Genomic DNA, 24,235 nt, shown 5'->3' on the forward strand with positions numbered 1-24,235 from the left:
CAATTTCTTATATTTCCCATAATCAGTAAGATTTTAAATGTTTTGTCTACTTTGCATTCATACCTCATTCTCCATCTAACTTCTCGGTGCTACTATATAATGATCAAGTCATTTTCTGCACAAATGGGCAAGTGGGGATGTTACGTTGGGTGCTTGGTTTATTGGGCTTGGCTATACAAAGTCTGTTGTGACTCTAAAACTTTTACCTCATTTTATATTGATTCTGGTTCTTGGGAGAATTGTAGATTGTGAATAAAAGGCACAAGCAGGGAACATATGTGTAGCTGCGTTCGACTCGACATGTAGCGGTATCTGCAGATCCGATGATCCCATTGTGGAGGTTACATGCAATGTGTTGGCCTGAAAATTATTATTTGGAAGCTACATTTCGAGGTATTTCCTCAACATATAAATAGACCATAGACAGAGTTTGATATTTATAATACTCAGTGATCATGGAATCTGCAGAAAACAGTCTTTTTGCATATTCTATATGGAACCAAGAGATATGTCCTTTGTTTGATGATTGTATTATGATAGCTACTAACATAGGAGATGACTAGAGAAAGAGAAATGAGTATGAAACTCTTATATGAGTAGCTTTTGTAAACACATTTGGGTTTATTAATAGTTGTGACAAGCAATTATGTTTATAGTAAAGGAAACCCGCCGCAGCGTCAATAACAAATGTGCCTGTTTTTTGGTTGTTTGGGATTGAAATAGCTTATGGGTTTTCTAAATCAATATAATTGATTTGACTAAAGCTATCTTGGATGACAAAAAGAAGGATTGCAAGTTTAATAACTTCTACTTTAGACTTTAATTTCAACTAAATTATAATCAGTCTTTTATCCATATCATCTTAGTTATAATCGTGAGGATTTATTAGAATAAATAAACAGTTTCAACGATATTTAATATGTGATTTAATAAACAAAAGAACATGTAGGATTTTTAGGATTTAAAGAGATTGGAGACAATAATTAATGAATATGAAAAGAATACGAAGCAGATGATGAAAAATGATTTGAGAAAATTAGTGGCAACACAGAGCTAAGCGAGATAAAAATATCAATCAATAAATAATGAAAAAAGAATGAGCAGGGTTAAGTTATTACACAAACCAAAACTAAGACAAATCAAACGACGTGAAAACAAATGTAAACAAGACAAGAGAAGATGGTGAAGATAAACTGCATTGAAAAAATGAATGCTAGATTAGTAAGCAAAAGACAAAAATAGATTAAAATACAAAAACTTCGCGTCTTGGCGCGGATAACAACCCCTAGTTAAAACAATAAGACTCGACCTTCGTCACGCACTTATCATGAGCTTTAGTTTTTTTTTTGGGGATAAAAGAGAGAAAATTAAATTTTCGATCAAAAGTATAAAGAGACCGTGACAGCAATTTTTTCTACACATTTCTTTTGTAACAAATAACCTAGCAAAGTGACTATATATTAGGAGAGAGTAGAGGATAGTTTCTTAATTGCTTTCATAAAACTCTAATGCACTTGATTTAAAACAGTTTTTGCTGAATGTAATTTAACATTCATTCAGAAAAAATATTAAATTTTATAATTCCTCAGAAAAAGACACCCCAATGAAAAAAAAGAATCTCGCAAGTCTTTAACAAGCAAAGAATCGGTTACATACAAAAAAAAAATATTTGATATACAAACAATGAATTACCACTTTCCCAGTAAATAAAAATGAAGAAAAAATATTAAAAATGATTTTCTGTTTTTTTTTAAGGTTATGATGTTTATCAGTAATGGCAATCCACCAAAGTAGGAGCAGACATGAGAAGACACTTTGGTTCTTCTCTTTGCATCGTTGGTTGATGTTCTTGTTCCTGTTTTTGCTTCAAAGCAAAGGTAAACCCGTTGACCCGATTCTCATCTTCGGGTGCGGGTAGATTCAGATCCAAATCCAATGACACGACCGTCTTCTTAGCTCTCTTTGTAGCTGGCATCACCAAATGATCTTGACCGTCAGATATTTGATCGAACGACATAGAAGACAATGATAACTCCGTGTTGGCAGCAGCCGTGGCCACTGTCACGGTGGTAACCGGCGCCGCAGCAATAACCACCGCGCCTCTATGCCGTCTCATGTGGCCACCTAAGGCTTGCCCGGACGTAAACTCGGCTCCACAGACTCCACATTCATGAACCTTATTGCTACCAGCCTTACCATACACGGCAAGCGATCTATTGTTATTGTTCTTGTAAATAGTTGAGGTTGTGACGAGTGAAACGGCGTTACTTTCGTAGATATTCTTCTTAACGTCAATGTTGGAGTATGAGGATAACGTGGCTTTAGGTTTCTTGTGGCTAGCTCTATGGCCGCCTAAAGCCTGGAAAGAAGGGAAGGTCCGGTCACATGTTTTGCATTGATAAACGTAGTAACCGGCTTTGTCACCACCGTTAGATGAAGAAGTCTCTAGAAACCTCCTGCTGCTAAATCTATACGTGTTATTGTTGTTTGCTTCGTGGTTAGGTAGGGGAAGAGAGTGACCTTGGGACAAGAGAATCAAACAGTTGGCTATTTCTTGCTCTTCTTCGTCTTCTTCAGCCTTCAAAGTTGCGTTGTTGTTAGAGGACCAAGAGGCTGATGAAGATGAAGATGTGATCACACCATCTTTTTTGGATTCTTCTTGAATGTCATGTGCATGGGAAGAAACTATAGGAGGGGAGATGATAGAGAAAGGAATAGGAGACTGTGGACGTTGTCGCTTTGTACGCTTCCCTTTAAAGATCAATGATTGCTCCTTTGAAGCCGCTATGGCCTCTTCAAACGCTTCCATTAAGAGATGAAGATCACTAAAGGAGAAGAGGATTTGTGTTGATGTTGATTATGAAGAAGTTAAGAATGAGGGATGCATATATAGTAATGTGTTAAACAGGAAGATGTGTGTGTGTGTGAGATGGAGAGAGATGTGTGGAGAGATGGATACATAAATAGTTAGTGATATAGGAAGAGACAAGTCAAAGAGAGACACCACACATATATAAGAAAAGCTTTGCAAGTGTGTGAATATGTTTGGACTTGTCTTTTTGTAGCCTCTTAAATTTTAGTAATTCTGTTATTGTCTCTCTTCTAGTATTTACCCAACTTGGCAAACTAATCACAAGACAATGAGATAAAGAGAGATAAAGAAAGAGTGTGTTTAACCATTTGCAACAAAAATGTGCAATTTTAGACAATTTCTATAGTACTATTTGTTTATTCCACTTCATTTCCGTTTTGTTACTCTGTGTACCTATTTATTTTGGGTGTGAACACATATCAAATAGTTTAGTAGTTTTTGTTTGTTGTTAAAATTAGTTTTCACTTTGATATGTACGTTAACAAATTTTAGGCATCACTTCAAAATAGTCATTATAAGATAGAACATGACTAAAGCATATCTAATTATATGATTCAGCATTATATATATAGTTTTAAAGTTTAAACATGATTTTTTTTGTAAATTTCAACAATAAAACTTTACTATTTTGAAAATAGTCATGGAGAATATGTAGTTTGTATCTTACATTGTAATTGTTGATTTATTTTTCTTACAAGTCTTATCAAGTTTTAATCTGCAATCTAGTTCTAAATCAAATCACACGCATTTTACATTTGTTCTAAAACTGTATATATATTATTAAAGAAAAAATAAATGAAGGAAGGAGTATAGGTTAAGCGATAGGTTTGGGTGAAGGAAGGGAATGGTGGTAAGTGCAATGCAAGCCTGTCCCTCACGGAATCTACGGCTCGCCCTTCATCTCTCTCTACCACTACTCCACTCCATCTATCATGATTTGTTCCTTTCTTTTAAAATATTTCTCTTACATATATATACGTGTACACGTCTATACGTAAATGTGTATTGAAAAAACATTATCTAAAATTGTCTGAAAACCGACTCTAAACAACTAAAGTCCAACCAGTTTGTCTCAAGGCTACGATAATTAGACTTCGAGCAAGATTCGAGTCAATAATATTTGTCTAGTGATGATGTTTATTAAACCGGTACAAAATATCCTAAAGTTGTTTAAAAGAAAGGGGAATCGAATTTCACCATTATATATTGTAGAAATTCACTTTGCACATAGAATATTAAGTTAATAAAGTGTAAAATGGAGAGATAAATACAAATTTATATCATAAATAAACACATGGTGGCGTGTGTATGTGCAGATCGAAAGTATATACGGATTCCGTTAACGGATGCATGATGCGAAGAGCACCCACTCCACGTAAAGAATATTACCAAGTAGCAAGCAATCAGCAAGTGCAGCTAATCGTATCTTCAAGAGTTAATTATCTTATTTTTATATATTTATAACACCAGAAATCTATTATACATGCTCCTCTCCGCCGCTTTAGTATTTTTCTGCGATATAATAATTCTCCCATGAAAATACTATTATTTATATGGTTTATGGATTAAAAAAAATCGAATGATATCATTGATATGATGTGTGATATAGTAACAAATTAAGCTTAGAAGTTCTATTACAGAAGTAGGTAGATAACAAATTAAGCTTAGAAGCTCTTGTAGAAGTAGGGATTAATTGAAAATGTTTTTTTTTTTTGCTAAAAATTTTAATTGAAAAATGTGTAAATGAAAAATGCTATATATAACTAAAATGAGGAAAAAGTATATCTAATATAAGGTCTACTATCCATTTATTGGGAGACTAATTAGGTTAGTAGCTAAATAATTATATAAAAGAAAAAGATAGTGGCTAGTCATTGCATGCTTACTCCCAATGATTAGGGAAGAGTACCGACTTGATAACATGGACCGCATGTAGACATTGTATATCTATACATATTATTGCATATGTATATAGTTGATTAATAGGTGCATGCAAAAATCCTTAACTGTTGATAGTGGGAGAGTTAAGGAGCACAACTCGTTTCTCTAAGCTTATTTATAATTAAGGATCATTATCGAGTGTGTGTGAGCCCTTACTTAATCTCGTGTCTATTTCAGGGTCGCACGTTCACAAATCCACATTTACAAAATAAAACAACAATACATGACACAAATTACAAGCCATTGAGTACTTTAAAGTTAATCATCAATACATAACAAAAGTTATTTCCGGATCAACGCAACGACTAGAGAGACACTCGTCTTGATCCTACAGCTTGCATGCTGAGACACACGAAGCGCATACTTGTTAAACAATGTATCAATATTGATGTCATCTCCAAAGTGAGCAACGAGCATCCTCTCAGTCACTGCTCTTATGCAACTAGCTTCTTTTTGCCCTGCTTTAACTCCATGTGATTGCAAGCTACAGTCTTCAACACTATGACCAAGATCAAATCCATGTGTCTCCAAGTTATTTATTTTGAAGGAACCCTCTTTTCTTATAAGATCTGTCACTTCTTCTATGCTCGGATCATAAAACGGCATCTTGAACGAACTCACCTTCGATGCACTCACAACACCCTACATAAATTGACAACAAACGATTTAAATTTTTTGAAATAACCCGTGAACATATTTTAAATTTAAAATAAGAATATATAATAATTTAATACCTCTAAAACTAGGTCTTGAAGAGATTGGGATAACAGTGTCCAAAAGTGACAGCAATCCCTATACAATGGATCATCAAGAGTCTTTCTGCCAATTAACGTGAGAACCATGCGTCCACTAGATACCATCTCTTCAGAACGCATTCTCAGAAATGTCTTAAAATCTTTCTGGAATTGATTCAGGTAAGCCTTGTGTTCACTTAGAGGACTTGAACTTGTTATGTACACATTCATCCTGTTATTCTCCAGACCATCCGGAACCTTGCAAGTCCAAAATTTCATTGTTAGAAGCTTATATATATATTTATAAATGTGTGTATAAATGGAAAGTTATAACTAAGTATTTATAATTAAGACCTTAGAGAGAAAATGAATACTGTAAACTGAATGTACGAGATGGAGACTCTTGCGAGGGAAGAGCCTCGAGTAAAAGGAATCAGGTACTGCAGACACGAAGCACGATCCTTGTCTTGTGAGCTTCTTGTTGAAGGAAGTTATGAACTTGAAAGTTGTGTTGAAATCGTTACTAGGGAGATCATTCAGACAACAATCTATCTCTGGTGGGTTTTTGTTCGACTCTTTACATAATGCATTGATTGTGTTGACGATCTCAGACATCGCCAAAAATGTGTTTTGTCCGGATGAACATCCCAAGTCGGCTACTTTAATGCATCTAGGAAACTCCAACTTTTTCATCATTTCTTTGGTGTTTTCAACCAACACTCTTTTGGTCCTTGATAAAACTCTTTTCTGAAAATTAAAAAAAAAAATAGCATTTTTTTTTTAATTTGGTAGTTAGTAAAATATTGGGTGTCATATTTATATGTTCACACTTTGGAGAAGTAATTAGGCAATTGATTATTTATACATATATAAAAGATGAAAGTACCTGAAGAATAGAATTGGTTGAGTAACTGTTGTCTCCATCTCCTCCGCTCATACTAAGAGCATTCACAAAAGAGTATTCACTACTTCTCTCATCATCGCCATTAGACTTCTCATTATCAGTCTTACAATCACAGCTGCATGTATAATATACACACGCATTGAAGATTAATCCAACATTAAAAGGAGAAGGATTGGTGCGGATGAATATTTAATGTATATTTTTGCACTAATTGATACATTATCTTAAGACTTATAAAGAGATAATTAGTACAATTTAATGGTGTAAAAAAGAGCTGCAAAAAAAAGAGAGCTGCAACTATATACAGTATAATAGAATGAAAACTTGATGAAATATCATTATCAAGAAACAAAATATTTTTTTTATGAAATATAACGTATTTTTTACGTGATATCTCCATTGTTCTTAAATAAGATTTCCTATCCGTATATACTGAAAATAACGTTGGGAATCGTTTTTTTTTTTTTTTGCTAAATGGTAAATATCATTTCAAAATGAAAGTTGAGGTTTTACGTGATGTGTTTGACAAGATATAAGACCCCTGATCTTGATTCCATGGCAAAAAAGATAAAAACATGGAAGCAAATATCAATCGATATCTTAGCCGTTCTGCTTGAAAGCGAACAGGACTAAAGATAGCGATACAAACTTGAAAAATCTGAGTGAGAGGCTGAACCAAGCTGGGTAAGGGAAGAGAAGCTCGAAAACAAGTGAGATGAGACACGCAATGCTAACAAGAAGTTGTTTCATCCGGTTACCCGAACAGTTTGCTATTCCTCAGAAGAGCAGAACCACACCCGCTCAAGGACAGCCCTCTAGGTCCGAGCAGGGACAATGAACTGAACCAAGTTCCAGCAAAAGACGGGACAACACTAACCACAAAAGCTTAATAGCGCTCAACTTGCACAATCCGTACTCGTCCTCTAAGCCGGTATCGAACAAGGGGCAGCATCACCACTCATGGGCCTTACTACCTCCTCTAGTAGCAAAGCGAACCCCGAGCACAAGGAATCCGAAGAAACTCTGTTACCCATATCTGTTTAACCTGCAAATCAAACTCAGACCAACAAGCGACGCCAAGTCCAAAACAAAGGAGGGACGAGGAGCTACCTAAAGCTACACTCATTAGCAGAATCACTTAAGCTTGAACCTTCGAAGATACGAACGTGTCGTTTCCTCACCGGTGCTAGAAGTCCCGAGACCTCAAAACTCAAGCGGAGCCACCCGAGATAGCCTTTGACGGAGATAGCCACAAAGCGACGTTAAGGAACCACACCGATGAGATAACACAGAAGCTGGCAGAGGCGACACATAACCTGGCTAAGAGAGGTTCAGAGAGATGGAGCAGTCGCTAGGGCTCCAGAACTCGAAGCACATCTCAAACCTTCGACGGAGCACGCCGAAGAAAACCAAGTGCAGAGTCACTCACCAACATCAACCACGCCGGAGAAGAATATGGACAAGGTGGGAGCAGTAGGCCGGGGCCCTCTCGCAACGCCGATTGGCGCCGGAGAGGCAAGCGGAGGTCGTGACGGCGGAGTCGCTAAGAGTTAGGTTTGGGAGGATATTTGGGGGTATAACGCGCAAGGAGATTTTCTAGGTGAAAGTTGGGAATCGTTTCTTCTTAGAGTTATCTGGACTAATGCACTGTAGAAAGCTTCTAGATAAAGACAATTTTAATGCAAGGGTGCTGTGACACTAGTTGATGGTTTCAGTGATCAGTATCCCCCATGCCCTGTCCTTGTTGTGGGTTCGTACTCTCATATGAGAGCACACGAATATGTGATCTACATTTAGATAAGTGGCACGCGAAAAGAGACGAGCCATGTGTTAATGTTCGCGTAGAATTATCAGTTTCTCTGTTTATCGAATAATTTTTACAAGCAAACTGAAAAAAGTTTTTTTTTTTTTACCAAAAAACAATATCTCCATACGACTTATTTGCATAAAATCCTTTGAATTATATATCAGAAATATTGCTAAAACATATTTTCTTGTTTATTAAACTTCTGTCTAGATATACCAACAAATATAGAAGTTTTTTTTATCTGAAATACCATTATCATCAAAACACTGACCAAATTTTTGATGAATTATTCCGAAACTTCACATCTGCATAAGATTGATCCTAAACAACTGTAAAACAGATGATTTTTATTGTGATGTTTGAATAGAAAAAAAAAAAGAAACACAGCAAAAATCTTCATGGTTATTTGCAAGATCAATTGACTAGTTTTCCCAAGTACTTTACAATACCTACTTGACTGTTGGACCAGGATTGAAGATGAATGGAATTATGGAAGGGACAAACCTCGAATAAGGATTGGTGTTGATGAATCTTGAATGCATTGCTCGCACTATCACTTTAAGCTAGCTCAAGAACTGAAATTAAGGACGATAGCTATTACACGTTATGTTGTATAAGAAGGCTATGTCCTAGCACACTTTATTTATAGAGGTGGAATTGACTTGATAAAATGTCTCTTTGTATATACACCGTATAGTGATTAAATGAAAGTTATTTTAACAAAAAAAGGGTTGTGGATTTTTTTTCAATTTCCCACATGTTACATGTGACATGTCCCAAAAAAATTGTCTGTATGAATCATTTCAAGTCACGTCATTTATCAGTGTTCGAATCACAAGTGTGTATCTTTTTTTTTGAAACATTTTAAAATAAAGAAAGAAAGAATGAAATCGAATGATTTATATGATTTTTTAAAAAAATATATATGGATTTTTTATCTTTTAAATTTTATAATAGAAAATGCACTATGTAGGTCTTAGTCAAGTGTTTATATTTCAAAAAGTTTGTTTTATATTGATTTTTGTCGGTATTTTATATGGATCTAAACCTGGCACGTCACACGGATTATAAATTATTAAATTTTATTTCCGAATCAGTGAAACGACTAGACTGATAGACGTTTTGTTCTTGCAGCTATCATGTATATTTTTCAAACAATATAATGTATCGATATTAATGGCATCTCCAAAGTGAGCTACAAGCATTGTTTCAGTCACTGCTCTGATGCAAATAGCTTCTTTTCCCCCTGCTTTTGCTCTATCTGATTGCAAGCCATATTCTTCGTTGCTTAGACCGAGATCAAATATGTGTGTCTCCAAGTCGTTTACCATGAATGAACCCTCATCCTCTATATACTAAATCATAAATCCCTCAACCAATCAGATTTTGCCAGATAATTAAAAAAATAAAACTAATTTAAATTAAGGAAAACACATAAAATGACATCAATCTAATAGTTACTAGACAAAATCAAAAAAGAAAAAAATCACTCCAGTTTGCCATCGGTTATTCTTTCTACAAATCCACGATCACCACTACTAACTACCTATATTTGACTATTTATTATATATTTGTACGATGTAATTCTATGACTGCGTATTTCAAAAGTTCTTCTTATTTTTTTTGTAACTGAATATCTCTCTTTTCTTCTTCAGTCTTTTTTTTTTATGCTTGACTGTAGTAAGAAATCCATTCAAACTTATGAATTGCGTTTATTCATGCAGTATTTACTTTTTTCCTCCTCAATTTTAAGCTCTTTAATTCTTTTTACATTCAGGGTTAAGGTTGAAGATGGGTCTTAAGTATACTCCTATTTCAAAACTCAATTCTTCAAAAGAAAAAGATCAGTATGTCGTAATCTATTATATACAAATTTATTCGACTGTTTTACAAATCTGTTTATGAGTATTATATACAAAGTGACAATTTTATGCATGTTTTCTTTTTTATCTTTGAAGTTCCAAGTTGTGTTGACGACGGTAGAGGAAGAGGAAAGTGAAAAGAATCCTAAAATGTAAGTTCAAACAAAATATCCTAAATGCATATTCTTTTAAAAAGTTAGTTTGCCATTTATCTTTCTACTGCATTGATATACTATTTTTTTCAATAAAATTTTAATGGTTTTCATAATTTATTGTTGGTTCACTGTTTATTATATCTAAAATAATTAGATTGATATTTAAAAGAAGACTTATATATAAAAAATAGAAATAAAATTGAATGAATGAAATGTCAAATTTTTTAACTATATTTAAATGCTTTATAAAAATTATTATCTCTATTCGAAAAAATTACAATAGGTGTTTTAACCCTTTATAAATTCTAACTGTTATTTGGATGCAACACTTCTAATTATAGGTGTCCATTTTATCCAGCTCTAGAATGTGACCAGAATAATGTTTAGCTTTGATCAAATAAAATGTTAGAATTTATAAACAAGATTATTTAAATGCAAGCAAAAACTGATCCGTGTTTAGCACGGGGTGATAATACTAGTTTCTAATAATTTCTTTTACTTCTTCTCCGTTAGGATCATAAAACGGCACCTTGAACGAACTCACCTTTGATGCACTCACAAGAGCCTATACAAAGATCATGATAAAAGTATATATCATTTAGAATAACCATTTTGGTACAATAAAATATCAACAAATGTGATATCTAATGATTTTCTTACCTCGAAGACTAGGTCACAAAGAGAATCGGATAACAATGTCAACCAGTGACAGCAATCCCTATGCAATGGATCATCAAGAGTCTTTCTGCCGATTAATGTGAGAACCATGTGTCCACTAGATACCATTTCTTCAGAACGCATTCTTAGAAACGTCTTAAAATCTGTCTGGAATTGATTCAAGTAAGCCTTGTGTTCACTTAGAGGACTTGAACTGGTTAGGTACACACTCATCTTGTGTCCATCTCCTCCACTCATACTTAAAATACTCACTAAAGGGTATTTACTACTCTCCTCCTCATCGCCTTTATTCATCTCGTATTAACTCTTCCCATCACACCTGCATGGATGGCATGTATAGACACATACATAGGCTTCAAATGTTTTAATCCGCCCTCCAGTGAACAATAACAAAAATCTTTACATATACTGTATATCTATACGTTTTTATAATTGTTAAAACTGCACCGCAGTTGTACCGTTTGTCCCGCACCATTCAGAGCCATAGACAAATGCATAATCTATGTCAAATTAGCATATACAATCATGTAACGTGAAGATGAATCGGTGAGAAGGACCCTGAGGGAGAAATCGAACGGGTGAATCTTGAATTCATTTCGCGCACTGTTTGAAGAAAATTATTGAAAAATGAGAACTATAGCAATATGATATGTTTTTTGAGGGAGGCTATCCTCAATCAATTTATTTATTGGTTGTGGGATATGTCGTCATCAATGTTAAATAGACCAAGTTGTTTCAACACAAAATCCTATCCAAATCTCTAGAGACTTCTGAGAATGATTGCTATAGAAGATGAATATACCTACTGATTTTTGTTTTTATCTTGAACCATTGTATTATTAGATTATACAGATCCTAAACTTATATATACATAATATTTGAAGTGAACTTGTGTTAGTATGTATGCCGCAAAGGCGATGTCTAGCACATGGAAGAACATCAAGAAGATCATTGGTGGAGTAACTGTTGACTTGTCCCCCATCTCCACCATTCATACCGCTTTGAGTATTCTCAAAAGGGTAATAATAATTTCTTGATCGCCGGTATGAATCTCACCATCACACCTGCCTGTTGAATTTATTTTCTAGTTACAAACTGTTATATGTTTTTTACTGAATCATGCTGAATAGTAGGGGCCATCAAAAAGCTGCCGTACATTTTCAATATTTTGTTTTTCTTTGCTACTTGTTGTCTTTCTAATACTTCATCTGTATCAAAATGTATGATGTTTTAGTCTAATATACAACTATTAAAAAAATATTTAAAAACTACCATTCAAATATAATTTAAAATTATTCAACTAATTACAAAATAGATTTTAAAAATATTATTACCTACACCAATTTTTGATAAAATTTAAAATTTACAAACATAAAAATATTAAACAATTTGAAACATCAAAAACTATCTTAAACATTATACATTTTGAAGCGGATGAAGTATATATCATTTAAATATAGATTGATTGCCTTTTTGGTTTGCTTCCTTTCTAGCACCTTTTTTTTTTAACACAAGCTATTTTTCTTGAACAATTAGTATTTTAGTCATTTAGGTTGCCGAGAATTTGTCACCACTTTATCGAGGCAGGACAAATATCATAAAAGTGAAACAGGTGAGCTGTTGCAAAATACACTACTCCAACATTCTTACCCAATCAGTGTAGAGATTTGTCGAGTGTGATTGATTTCTGTGAGCGTAAATGAGAGTAATTGATATATAGAAAATAGAATAAATCAGAAAGTAAATAATATAATGTGAAAATAAAATATTGAAATCAGCTAATAGTAAAATTTGATTTGATTTATTAATCGAAAGATTCGAAAAGTCTAAATATCCGTTATTTTACAAATAAAAGAAAATATTAATATTTAATATCCGTCAAAGACAAAATTTGAGTGAAAGGAACCAGGTACTCCAGAGACAAAGCATGGTATTTTGGTTGTGAGCATATCTTTGAAGAAAGTCATGAACTTGAACGTCGTGTTGAAATCATTACCAGAGAGATCGTTGAGACAACAATCTATCTCTGGAGGTTTTTTGCTGCTTTCTTCACACAACGTACGTATTGATTGTGTTGACGATATCAGACATGACCATGAACGTGTTTTGTCCCGAAGAACATCCCAAATCGGCTAGTTTAATGCACTCAGGAAAGTCCAAGTTTCTCATCATTTCTTTAGTGTTTTTAACCAGGATGGGTTTGGTCATTGATAAAACTCTTCTCTGCATATAACAAAGAAAGACGCAAATATGTTGAAGTCAAAATAGTTTGAGTAAGAATATATATAATATATAATGATACATTAGTTTGTGTATGCATGTCCTACAAAAAAATAAAAAAAAATGTATATAGAAGATGAAAGAACCTGAAGAAGAGAGTTGGTGGAGTAGCTATTGTGTCCATATCCTCCACTCATACTTAAAATACTCACAAAAGGGTATTGACTACCCTCCTGACCGCCTTTGTTCATCTCAGTTTCACTCTTCCCATCACACCTGCATGTGATCGCATGTATACAAAAACGTAGATAAATGCATACATCTATGTCAAATTAGCATATACACTCATGTAATGTGAAGATGAATTGGTGAGAAGGACCTTGAGGAAGAAATCGAACGGGTGAATCTTGAATTCATTTCGCACTGTTTAAAGAAAATTGTTGAAAATTAAGAACTATAAAAATATGATATGTTTCTTGAGGGAGGCTCCCCTGTTGGATAAGCTTCAAGAGATAGCTTAAGATTCAAGTTATCCATAAAGGAAAGAAGAATAACTTAAAGTTTTTGGATAAAGACTAAGATTCCTAGATTAACTTGTAATAGGAAAAGATAAGAAGTTTCTATTACCTATATAAGGGGAGACTAATGTAAGTTGTTCAACACAACAATAAGAAGAAAGAAAAGAAAGAAATAAAACAAAGAACCGTTTTATAGTTTCTGTGTCATTAGCTACTTTATTTGGTATCAGAGCTTGTGGTTTATCTCGATCACATAGAGCTTGGATACAGAAACGATGGCAGACCCAAAAGCTATAACAGATTCAAAGGCAGTAGTAAAGATGAAGAAATCAGTTCCTAGTGCAGTGGTGTGTCCGATGTTAAACACATCAAACTACACGGTATGGGTGATGAAGATGAAAGCACTCCTACGCGTGCACAAGGCATGGGAAGCTATGGAGCCAGGAACCGACGATGAAGACATGATATCTTGTGAATTTACATGTTTTTAACTTCTTATTCTTGCATGGTTTGGTCATTTAGAGTATCATTTAGGCACATTTAGGTTGCATATCATTGCATTTGTACATATCAGGTGTTGGAGAGCACCATGGATGAGTTAGAAGACCATTGGAGGGATTTTGAGTCCAAAGAGTGAAAGATGAACACGGATGAAGGCCTTAAAGATCTCTTCTGAAGCTCAAAATTTGTGGAGACACTGGAAATTGAGTTAGCTTTACAATGGAGGTGGTTTCAAGTCGTTTGGAGCTGTATTGAGGGATTTATGATCAAAATACTACACACATATCAATATGACATTCCTAGCGGCCAGGCGTAGCGGCAAAAGATGGTCGCTACAGAAGATAGAGCTGAGGCGCCTAAGTACCGTAGCGGGAGTGTGTAGCGGGTTAGAGAGACCGCTATAGTTGAAGCGCTTTCTGTAGCGGTCTTCCGTAGCGGCATAATGAGGTCGCTATGAGTTCAAGAATGCGAAAAAATCGTCTAAGTGTCCTAGCGGCCACCCGTAGCGGGCATTTCAGGTCGCTACAGGCGTAGTGACCTCTGGTAGCGACCTTTTATGGTCACTACGGAGAAAAATATCTGTTTTTATGGGTCAACCCCAGCTCGAGTTTTAGTAATATATAACTACTTTTCAGACAATAATGGGGGATCTATCTACTTTTTTATGAAGAACACAAGAACTCTTGAGAGAGAAAGCTTGAATCTTTAGTTTCTTTTCTTCTTATTCTCTTGAATTTGCTTGTTTAATCCTTGTTTATCTTTATTCTCTGTTGTATCTACTTGAATATGCTTCAATCTATTATGAGATTAAGTGTTTTCATGGAGATTAGTGAGTAGTTTCCTTAAGAATTCATGGGTTAGGGAGATTAGAGTAACTTAGTGAAGATCTATGGTGTTATTGTATTAGATCCTTGTATGAACTTGCTTGTTGAGTATTTTTAATGCTTGTTTAGTCTTGATCACTCTAAACCTGATTTCTAAACACTTCTCATCAGACATGATTAGATGAAGTGTTTGAATCAACTCAACTAAGCTCTAGTGAGATTAGCCAAGGACACTTGATGTTAAAATTGCTAGATAGTTATTAAACTTGAACTTAAAGATTGCTTGATTGAATTAAGCCAAAGACATTTGATGTTTAATGATTTCTAAGCAAATGGACATTTACCTAGACATAGGACTTGTCTAAAATTATGTTTAGACTTAAGAGATTACTTTGATTGAAAGCTTGTCACCTAGATTGGATCTTAGTTACTTGAAGTCAATTCCCAATACCCATGGATTCACTTGTTTAAATTGATTAAAACCTTGTTGTATTGCTCTGTTTGCTATTGTTACTTGTCACACACTCACCACTATTGAATCTACTTAGCTTAAGAAATGACTTGTATTCTCACTGATTCACATCACTAGGACTGGTTCGACATTCACCCCACTATACTACAACATTTGCAATAGGCAAAAAACCCTATTATCAAATTGGCGCCGTTGCCAATCCTAGTCTGATTGTGACATTGAGATTTGGCCCTTACTTGAGACTAAGTCTTACTTTTATTATATCTAGTTACTGATACTCTATCCTAGCAATTTTGTATCTCAGGTGCATGAACTTGAGGAGCAGAGGCCCAACAAACCTAGTTCCACCAGTTGAAGACATTAAAGCACTTGAAAGGCAGATCGCAAGGAGAAGAAGAGAAGAAGAGCAACAGGCTCACCTACACAGATTGGGATTTATGATGGAACAACATCAGAATCAGCCTCAAGAAGGAGAGGCCATTGGTCAAGGAGCTGCCAACCTTCGACCTAGACAACCACAACGCCAAGCTAGAGCCATCGGTACATATGATCAACCGAACATAAATGGGAATAGATTCCAGGGTCAGTTTAGTTTGATCATAATCCTGTCATGGTTCTGGAATTAAGTGTCGTGGTCATAATTTTTGTTTGTTAGTGATAATTAATTGATGAAAATAAAAAGTGTTTGGAAAGAGAATGTGGTCACTGTTTTTGGTAGAAAAAAATATAACGTGGCTTGACTTTGTTTTGATGTAAATAGATACAGTTATATATAAATCAGTAGATAACATGGAAAAATAACAAATAATAATTGGACATAATATTTATCAATAGGTCATGCTGCTATTTTAATAGAATAGACAGGAGTACAGCATAAACTTCTATATAAAAAAGGACACTACTATCGCATTTTTTATATCAATTTACCTACAGAAAAAAATTTAATGGATACTTTTGTAATTGTCATTATTATAGTATGTGCCGGTATTGTTTTGCCGTCTCTTGTCTTATGTTGTGTCCTCAAACACAGAAAGCAAAGGCCTATAGTGTCTCAGTCGCGAGATTTGGAAATGGGTCAAACGGGATCAAAAGATGGAGGACTTGTTGTTTTGACAAGGAATGTTTCCACTACAGCTACTACGGTAGCTGCGGCTGTGATCATCGCAGATTCTGGCGGTGGGGGCGGCTGTTGTTGTGGATGTGATGATGGTGGAGGCGGAGATGGAAGAGGAGACGGTGGTGGTTGTGGAGGGTGCGGCGGCTGTGGAGGCTAAGCGGGTACGGTTGTTGTTGTGGATGTCATGGTTTAACCTTTTTCTTTCGTGGTTTAACTATTAACATAATGTATGTACGGAATGTATGATCTCAACGTGTATAAATCGATGTATATAGTGAACTTTTCAAAACCTAATGAATATTTAACCTAAGTATATTTTTTTTAACATCAAAACATTATTCTACTACTCAAATTTGAAATGATCCAGATAACTATATTGGAATAAAACAACCAACAAAATACAATTTCTGTAAAATAGTCTTGAAATCTTCTTTTAGAACAAGTAACTCTTTCAACTCTGCTGAAAAGCTTGGCCACACTCTTGAGTCTGCTATCATCAATATGAGATTCTTGGAATAAGTTTCAAAGAGATGATCAAGATACTTTCTTTTTCTCATTCTTTATGCCCATAAGTTGAATCGTACCCAATATTTTTTTCTAAATGGCCATAACCACACAAAAAAATGTATCAAGAGTCCATGATCCATCCATCATATAAATAGTCTGAAAGCATAGTGTAGGTAGCGAATATTTTTGTGTGTTGTGGAGGATATATATGTATATCATACGCACTTATTTCCAAATTAGAAAAGTTCTGTAACGTCCAACTTATGCAATATGAAAACTTCCCGCAACAACTCCAATAATGTCAAGATAAAAAAACAACACACTAATTGTTGGATAAGCTTCAAGAGATAGCTTAAGATTCAAGTTATCCATAAAGGAAAGAAGAATAACTTAAAGGTTTTGGATAAAGACTAAGATTCCTAGATTAACTTGTAATAGGAAAAGATAAGAAGTTTCTATTACCTATATAAGGGGAGACTAATGTAAGTTGTTCAACACAACAATAAGAAGAAAGAAAAGAAAGAAATAAAACAAAGAACCGTTTTATAGTTTCTGTGTCATTAGCTACTTTATCCCCATCATTCAATTTATATATTGAATGTGGGACATGTCATCTTCAATATGAAACACACCACGTTGTTTCAACACGAAATTCTATCTAAATCTCTAGAGATTTCTGAGAATGATTGCTATAGATGGATATACCTACTGATTTTTACTGATATACAAAATTCTATCTAAATCTCTAGAGATTTATGAGAATGATAGCTACAGAATGATTACATATTATTAGATTATGCAGATCCTAATCTTATATGCATAATATTTGAAGCGTTAACTTGTGTAGTAGGTAACCAGTGGCGCTTGAGAGAATATACCAATACGGCGAACCCTGGTTCGAACCCTGCTGATCACACCGGTATGAGTTATTGCTTTCTGCATTTGAATGCTCAGGAGAGGGTCTATCCGTAGGCTATACCTCTATCCGGAAGTTAGGTTTGTGTCTTTAATATACTCGGGTTTAACTCTTTTTTCCTTCAAAAAAAAACTTGTGTAGTAGGTATGCCGCAAATGAGATATGTCTAGCACATGGGAGAACATTAAGAAGATCATTGGTGGAGTAGCTTTTGTACCCATCTCGACCATTCATACTGCTTTGATTCTCAAAAGGGTAATAATTATTTTCTTGATCGCCGGTATGAATCTCGCCAAACCACCTGTACCATTGGATCTCCAATGGTTTACTCCATTTTTGCTTCAAAATAGAAAATAAAGTAATTCTATAGTAGAATTGAATTCTAATCTATTTTAGAATAAAAAATAGAATGATGAACAAAAAATAAACAAATTATTTTATATTTGCACTAAACCTATTTTTTACCCTATTATTAAATGAAAAATAGAGTACCGTTAGATCATTTTTACTCTAAACTCTATTTTAAAGTGAAAAATAGAGTAGAGTTGGAGATGCCATTACAAACTGTTATACCATGATTAACTCGGAGTTTTTAGAGTGAGGTTATTAGCGGAGGTTAAAAAACTGTTTCTTGACTTTTAACTAAAAAAACTAAGAACCAGTTCTTAAAGTTCTTAGTTTTTTTAGTTAAAAGTTAAGAAACAGTTTCTTAAATTCCGTTTATAATCTCATTCTAAGAACTCCGGATTAATCATGCTATTATAACTTTTTTTACCTAATCATGATTGGATAGCATAGCCATCAAAAAGCTGCCATAAATTTTCAGTATATTTTTTTTTGCTACTTGTTGCCTTTATAATAATTCATTTGTTTCGAAATGTACGATGTTTTAGTCTAATACAAAATTATTTTTATCTAAAATCTATCATTATGTTTAAAATTATTCATCTAATTACAAAATAGAATATAAAATAGCATTATGTACACATTTTTTATACAGTTTAAAATTATCTAGAAATATGAAAAATATCAAACATTTTGAAATATCAAAAACTATCTTAGATATCATATATTTTGAAACGGAAGAAATATACATTTTTGTAACATAACATGTATATATATATGAACAATACTTACGTTCATCCCTGTGGTGAATGATTAAATTCACCACACTTTTCATAACCAATCAAAATGTCATGTAGGAATAGTTAAAAAAGACAATAAAAATAAAAAAAATAGCTGAAAAAACAACAACACCGACATTAATTAACGCCATCTAAAAACCTAAACTTTAAAACCATAAATCCTAAATCTGAAACACTAAACAATAAATCTCAATCCTAAAATCTAAACCATAAATCTCAAACCTTAAACCCAAACTCTAAACAATAAACCTTAAATCCTAAAATCTAAACCCTAAACCCAAAACTCTAAACCATAAACCCTAAAATCTAAATCCTAAATCCTAAATCCTAAACCCTAAATTAAAATCCTAAACTCTAAACCCAAAACTTCAAATCCTAAACCCTAAACTCTGAATCCTAAACCCTAAACCCAAACCTCTAAATCGTAAACCCATCTGCTAGTTAATAAGATTAAGGTTTACGGTTTAGAGGTTTGGGTTTAGGGTTTATGATTTAAGATTTGGGTTTAAGATTTAAAGTTTTGGGTTTAGAGTTTAGGATTTAGGATTTATGATTTAGGGTTTGGGTTTAAGATTTAAAGTTTTGGGTTTAGAGTTTAGGATTTAGGATTTATGATTTAGGGTTTGGGTTTAAGATTTAAAGTTTTGGGTTTAGAGTATAGGATTTTGGGTTTAGATTTTATGATTTAGAGTTTTAGGTTTAGAGTTTTGGGTTTAGGCTTTAGGGTTTAGATTTTACGATTTAGGGTTTATTGTGTAGAGTTTGGGTTTAGGGTTTAAGATTTAGGATTTAGATTTTAGGATTGGGGTTTATGATAGTGTTTTAGATTTATGGCTTATGGTTTTAGAGTTTAGATTTTTAGAATTTAAAATTTTGCCGATGGCGCTTATTAATATCAGTGTTATTTTTTTTCCAGCTATTTATTTTTTTATTTTTATTGTTTTCTTAAACTATTCCTATATAGTATTTTGATTGGTTATGAAAAGTGCGGTGAATCTAACCATTTATCATAGGGATGAATCTAAATATTGTTCTATATATATATCATTTTAAATATAGATTGATCGCCTTTTTGGTTTGCTTCCTTCTAGCACCTTGTTATAGTATTATTACAATATTTCCGTCGTTTAGAGTGCCGACAATTTGTCACTATTGAGGTGGGACATATATCATAAACGTGACACAGGGTGAGCTGTTGCAAAATACACAACTCAACTGTTGCATGATTAACCTCGTCTCTTAGCCAAGTTATTAATTCATGATTTAATATTTTTTTGTGTTTTCATTTTTTTACATTTTTAGACTAAGAAACAACTCTTATATCTCTTATTTAAAAGACGGTTCATAACTTTTCACAGTTAAAATCTAAAAAAAGTTAAGAACCGTCTTTTAGCTGAATCTAAGAACCCCAGTTAACAAGCTATGGTTAATCAAGGTCTTATATAGAGAAAATAGAATAAATAATATAATAAAAATAATAAAAAATTGAAACCAGAGTAATATAATGGATAAATATTGGTAAAATTTGGTTCGATTTTTTATTTGTTTCGATTTGATACAAAAATATGAATATCCATTATTTTACAAATTAAAGCAAATACTAAATTTAATTTCCTTTAAAAACGAAACAAATCATAAATACTAATATTTTAAAAATAGATATCCGACATGTTATTTAAATATATGTACATATATATGAATTATATGATTTTTTAATTAAATATGTATATATACATATATATATAAATTATCTACCGATGACACACTAAAAGAGTTACACATAAGTCATATAAAACATAAGTCACATATGAATGATGAATCTATTCTCGATCAATTTCTCCCTATGTAAGACTGTGACTGGAATGTACTTAAGTCGATATTAAAATTAGAGTTAAGAATATTTCAGTTCAGTTATTCTATATTTTAACCAATCAGGTGAAATTTATTTTCAACCCATCAAAACCAAAAGAGAATGAAAATGGAGTAAACTACTCTACCACTATATAGAGAGAAAATATTACTCTGGGTTTTGTTTTTCTTTTACCTCCCTTTTTCACTTTTATTCCATCATTTTACTCCACTAAATACCAATCACACCCTGACTGATTTCAGCCATAGTAATATGAAAATTACGAAAATGGCTGTATGATTTAAATATTTCTGGACGGCTTTTTCATAATTTATCAATGATGTATATGATATGTTATTAATAGATATTTTGTTCTTTTTTTCTTTTTGGTAAAAAATAGATATTTTGTTCAGGTTCACATGCTGGGCCTCTGTAATCCTTGCTTGATGGGCTTCAAAAACTATAATATCAACCTTGGCATAGGTCAATTGAATTAAGGCTCTCACGCAAAATATCAACCTTGGCATAGGTCAAACTATAATATTAGCCTCTTGTTTCTCTGGGTTAGCTTTATATGATTTTTTTTTTGAACAAAATTAGCTTTATATGATTGCGAGCTACTTTCTTTGTTACTGTGGCCGAAATTTAATGCATGCGTCTCCAAGTCATTTATCATGAATGAACCCTCATTTCTAATAATTTTTTTCACTTCTTCTTCGGTTGGATCATAAAACGGCATCTTGAACGAACTCACCTTTGATGCACTCACAAAACCATATACAAAGATCACGATGAAAGCGAATCATTGAAGCCAGGTGAACATATTTAAAATATATAAAAATGATATTTTATGATATTTACCTCGAAAACTAGGTCGCGGAGAGAATCTGATAACAATGTCAAATAATGACAACAATCTCTGTACAAATGGATCATTTATAGTGTTTCTGCCGAGTAATTTGAGAACCATGCGTCCACTAGATACCATCTCGTCAGACCGCATTCTTAGAAATGTCATAAAGTCTTTTTGGAATTGATTCAAGTAAGCCTTGTATTCACTTTACAGGACTTGAACTTGTTACACGTCCAAAGTTTCATTGTTATAAGCTTTGCACTTGTAAAGATTTAAAATGTCTATAAGTGGAAAGTTATAACTAAGTACTTATATATAGTACCTTAGAGAGATAATGAATACTGTAAATTGAATGTATGAAATGAAGACTATTCCAAGGGAAGATCCTTGAGTAAAAGGAACCAGGGACTCCAGAGACAAAACAACATCCTTCTCTTATGAGCTTCTTGTTGAAGGAAGGTATGAACTTGAAAGTTGTGTTGAAATCGTTATTAGGGAGATCGTTCAAACAACAATCTATCTCCGGTGGGGTTTGATTATATTCTTGGCGTAACACATAGATTGTGTTGATGATCTCAGACATCGACAAAATTGTGTTTTCACCCGAAGAACAGCCCAAATCGGCTACTTTAATGAATTAGGAAGGTCCGTGTGACAAAAAAAAAAAAATGAATTAGGAAGGTCCAAGTTTGTGGTCATTTCTTTGGTATTTTTGACCAACATAGGCATGGCCATTGATAAAACTTTTCTCTGTAAAAATAAAAAGAAAATCAAGAAATTGGTAAAAGAAATGTTTGAAGTACATCAGTTGGAAGAACCTGAAGAAGAGAATTGGTAGAGTAACTGTTGTCTCCATCTCCTCCGCTCATACTAAGAGCACTCACAAAAGAGTATTCACTACTTCTCTTGTCATCGCCATTAGACTTCTCATTATCACTCTTACAATCACAGCTGCATGTTTGATATACATGCACACCCATTGAAGATGAATCGTACGTTAAAAGAAGAAGGATTGGTGTGGATAAATTTAATGTATATATTTGCACTAATCGATACGTTATCTTAAGACTTATAAATAGATAATTATTACACTTTAGTGTTGTAAAAAAAAGAGCTGGAAAAGCAATTAGATATTTTATAGAAGGGGAAACTTGATGACATATCATTATCGAGAAAGAAAGAAAATATTTTTTAATACTCCTACGTGATATCTCCAATGTTTAAATGAGATTTCCTATCCGTATCTACAGAAAAATGACGTTGGGATGTCAACTCTTTTTTTTTAAAAGGATGCCAACTCTTTAATCGTTTGTTCTTAGAGTTATCTAGACAAAGATAATGTTAATGTTAATGCAAATGTGCTGTGATCAGTATCCCCCATGCCCTGGCCTAGTTGTGGGTTCAAAATCTCATATGAGATCAAACGATTATGTGATCTACATTTAGATAAGTGGCACGCGAAAAGACGAATGATGTGTTAACGTTCACGTGAAAGTAGCAGTTTCTATGCTATCCAATAAATTTTACTAGCAAATTGCATTTAGTTTTTTCTTTAACCAAAAACAATATATACTCCATCTCCAAAGTCCAAACGACTTATTTGCATACAATCCTTTGAATTATATCAAAATATTATTCTATCAGAAACAATGCCAACACATATTTTCGTGTTTTTTCTAACCAACAAATATATTTGTTTCAAGGAAAATCAACATTAATATTTAAAAATTTGATCTGAATTATTTTTGTGACAAGAAATTAAAAAAAAACTATTCGAGAGAATTGCCAAAAAAAGAAAGACAAATAATTCTTTCATAGTTATTTACAAGATCAATTGACTATAATTTTCCCAAGTACTTAACATCAACTGTTGGACTAGGATAGAAGATGAATAGGAGAGACAAACCTCGAATAAGGATTGGTGTTGATGAATCTCGAATCCATTGCTCGCACTATCACTTCAAGCTAAATGAAATCAAAGACGAAATATGATACGTCACTTTTTTCTTTGACCACGAATCTCTTCGCCTCCTATTCTGCAAATTCACAACTGTTTCATACTCATTAAATTGATTAATATATAAATTTAACCCTATGATCTTTCCATTTTCCTTTTCAACGATTGGTATAAAGATAAGAGTGACGGTGCTGAAGATCAATCCCTAATCGCAACTGTTGGGTATCACCTATTTTAGATTCTTTATCTATTCAGATTTTCTAGGTTTTTTTTTGTTTTCTTTCGATCTTTGAAGAAATTTGTGGTGTTTGACCCTGAATTCCACCGTTTTTTTTTTCACACAGGTACTAGCACCGTACCAATTTGGTGGGTTCAACGAAAGCTTCGACATTTTGCCTTCTTA

General features: G+C 33.5%; 4 protein-coding genes and 1 pseudogene across 5 annotated transcripts; all 5 read right to left on the reverse strand.

The window, feature by feature from the left end:
* Positions 1–1,612: 1,612 nt before the first annotated feature.
* LOC106316658 (zinc finger protein ZAT5) lies at positions 1,613–3,035 on the reverse strand. The gene has a single exon (XM_013754537.1). It carries the CDS (start codon positions 2,807–2,809, stop codon positions 1,769–1,771), a length of 1,041 nt encoding a protein of 346 aa, XP_013609991.1. The 5' UTR covers positions 2,810–3,035; the 3' UTR covers positions 1,613–1,768.
* Positions 3,036–4,964: 1,929 nt separating this feature from the next.
* Positions 4,965–8,855, reverse strand: LOC106318327 (salicylate/benzoate carboxyl methyltransferase). Its single transcript, XM_013756257.1, has 5 exons — positions 8,763–8,855; positions 6,434–6,566; positions 5,902–6,294; positions 5,548–5,805; positions 4,965–5,455 (listed from the first exon to the last, which is right to left on the reverse strand). The coding sequence occupies exons 1-5, from the start codon at positions 8,798–8,800 to the stop codon at positions 5,096–5,098; spliced, it is 1,182 nt and encodes a 393-aa protein (XP_013611711.1). The 5' UTR covers positions 8,801–8,855; the 3' UTR covers positions 4,965–5,095.
* Positions 8,856–9,340: 485 nt separating this feature from the next.
* LOC106315354 (salicylate/benzoate carboxyl methyltransferase-like) lies at positions 9,341–11,272 on the reverse strand. Its single transcript, XM_013753085.1, has 3 exons — positions 10,936–11,272; positions 10,820–10,840; positions 9,341–9,613 (listed from the first exon to the last, which is right to left on the reverse strand). The coding sequence occupies exons 1-3, from the start codon at positions 11,245–11,247 to the stop codon at positions 9,341–9,343; spliced, it is 606 nt and encodes a 201-aa protein (XP_013608539.1). The 5' UTR covers positions 11,248–11,272.
* Positions 11,273–12,716: 1,444 nt separating this feature from the next.
* Positions 12,717–13,658, reverse strand: LOC106318328 (annotated as a pseudogene).
* Positions 13,659–21,450: 7,792 nt separating this feature from the next.
* Positions 21,451–22,473, reverse strand: LOC106318329 (salicylate/benzoate carboxyl methyltransferase-like). 2 transcript variants are annotated; one of them, XM_013756259.1, is made up of 3 exons: positions 22,198–22,473; positions 21,884–21,941; positions 21,713–21,776 (listed from the first exon to the last, which is right to left on the reverse strand). In XM_013756259.1, the coding sequence occupies exons 1-3, from the start codon at positions 22,456–22,458 to the stop codon at positions 21,748–21,750; spliced, it is 348 nt and encodes a 115-aa protein (XP_013611713.1). In that variant the 5' UTR covers positions 22,459–22,473; the 3' UTR covers positions 21,713–21,747. The 2 variants fall into 2 exon arrangements, 1 of the variants encoding a protein (XP_013611713.1); XR_001265311.1 differs by having other exon boundaries at positions 21,451–22,096; positions 22,198–22,289.
* Positions 22,474–24,235: the final 1,762 nt, after the last annotated feature.

This window comes from Brassica oleracea, chromosome C9 (genome assembly GCF_000695525.1).
Source record: "Brassica oleracea var. oleracea cultivar TO1000 chromosome C9, BOL, whole genome shotgun sequence".
In the NCBI taxonomy this organism is placed as follows: domain Eukaryota; kingdom Viridiplantae; phylum Streptophyta; class Magnoliopsida; order Brassicales; family Brassicaceae; genus Brassica; species Brassica oleracea.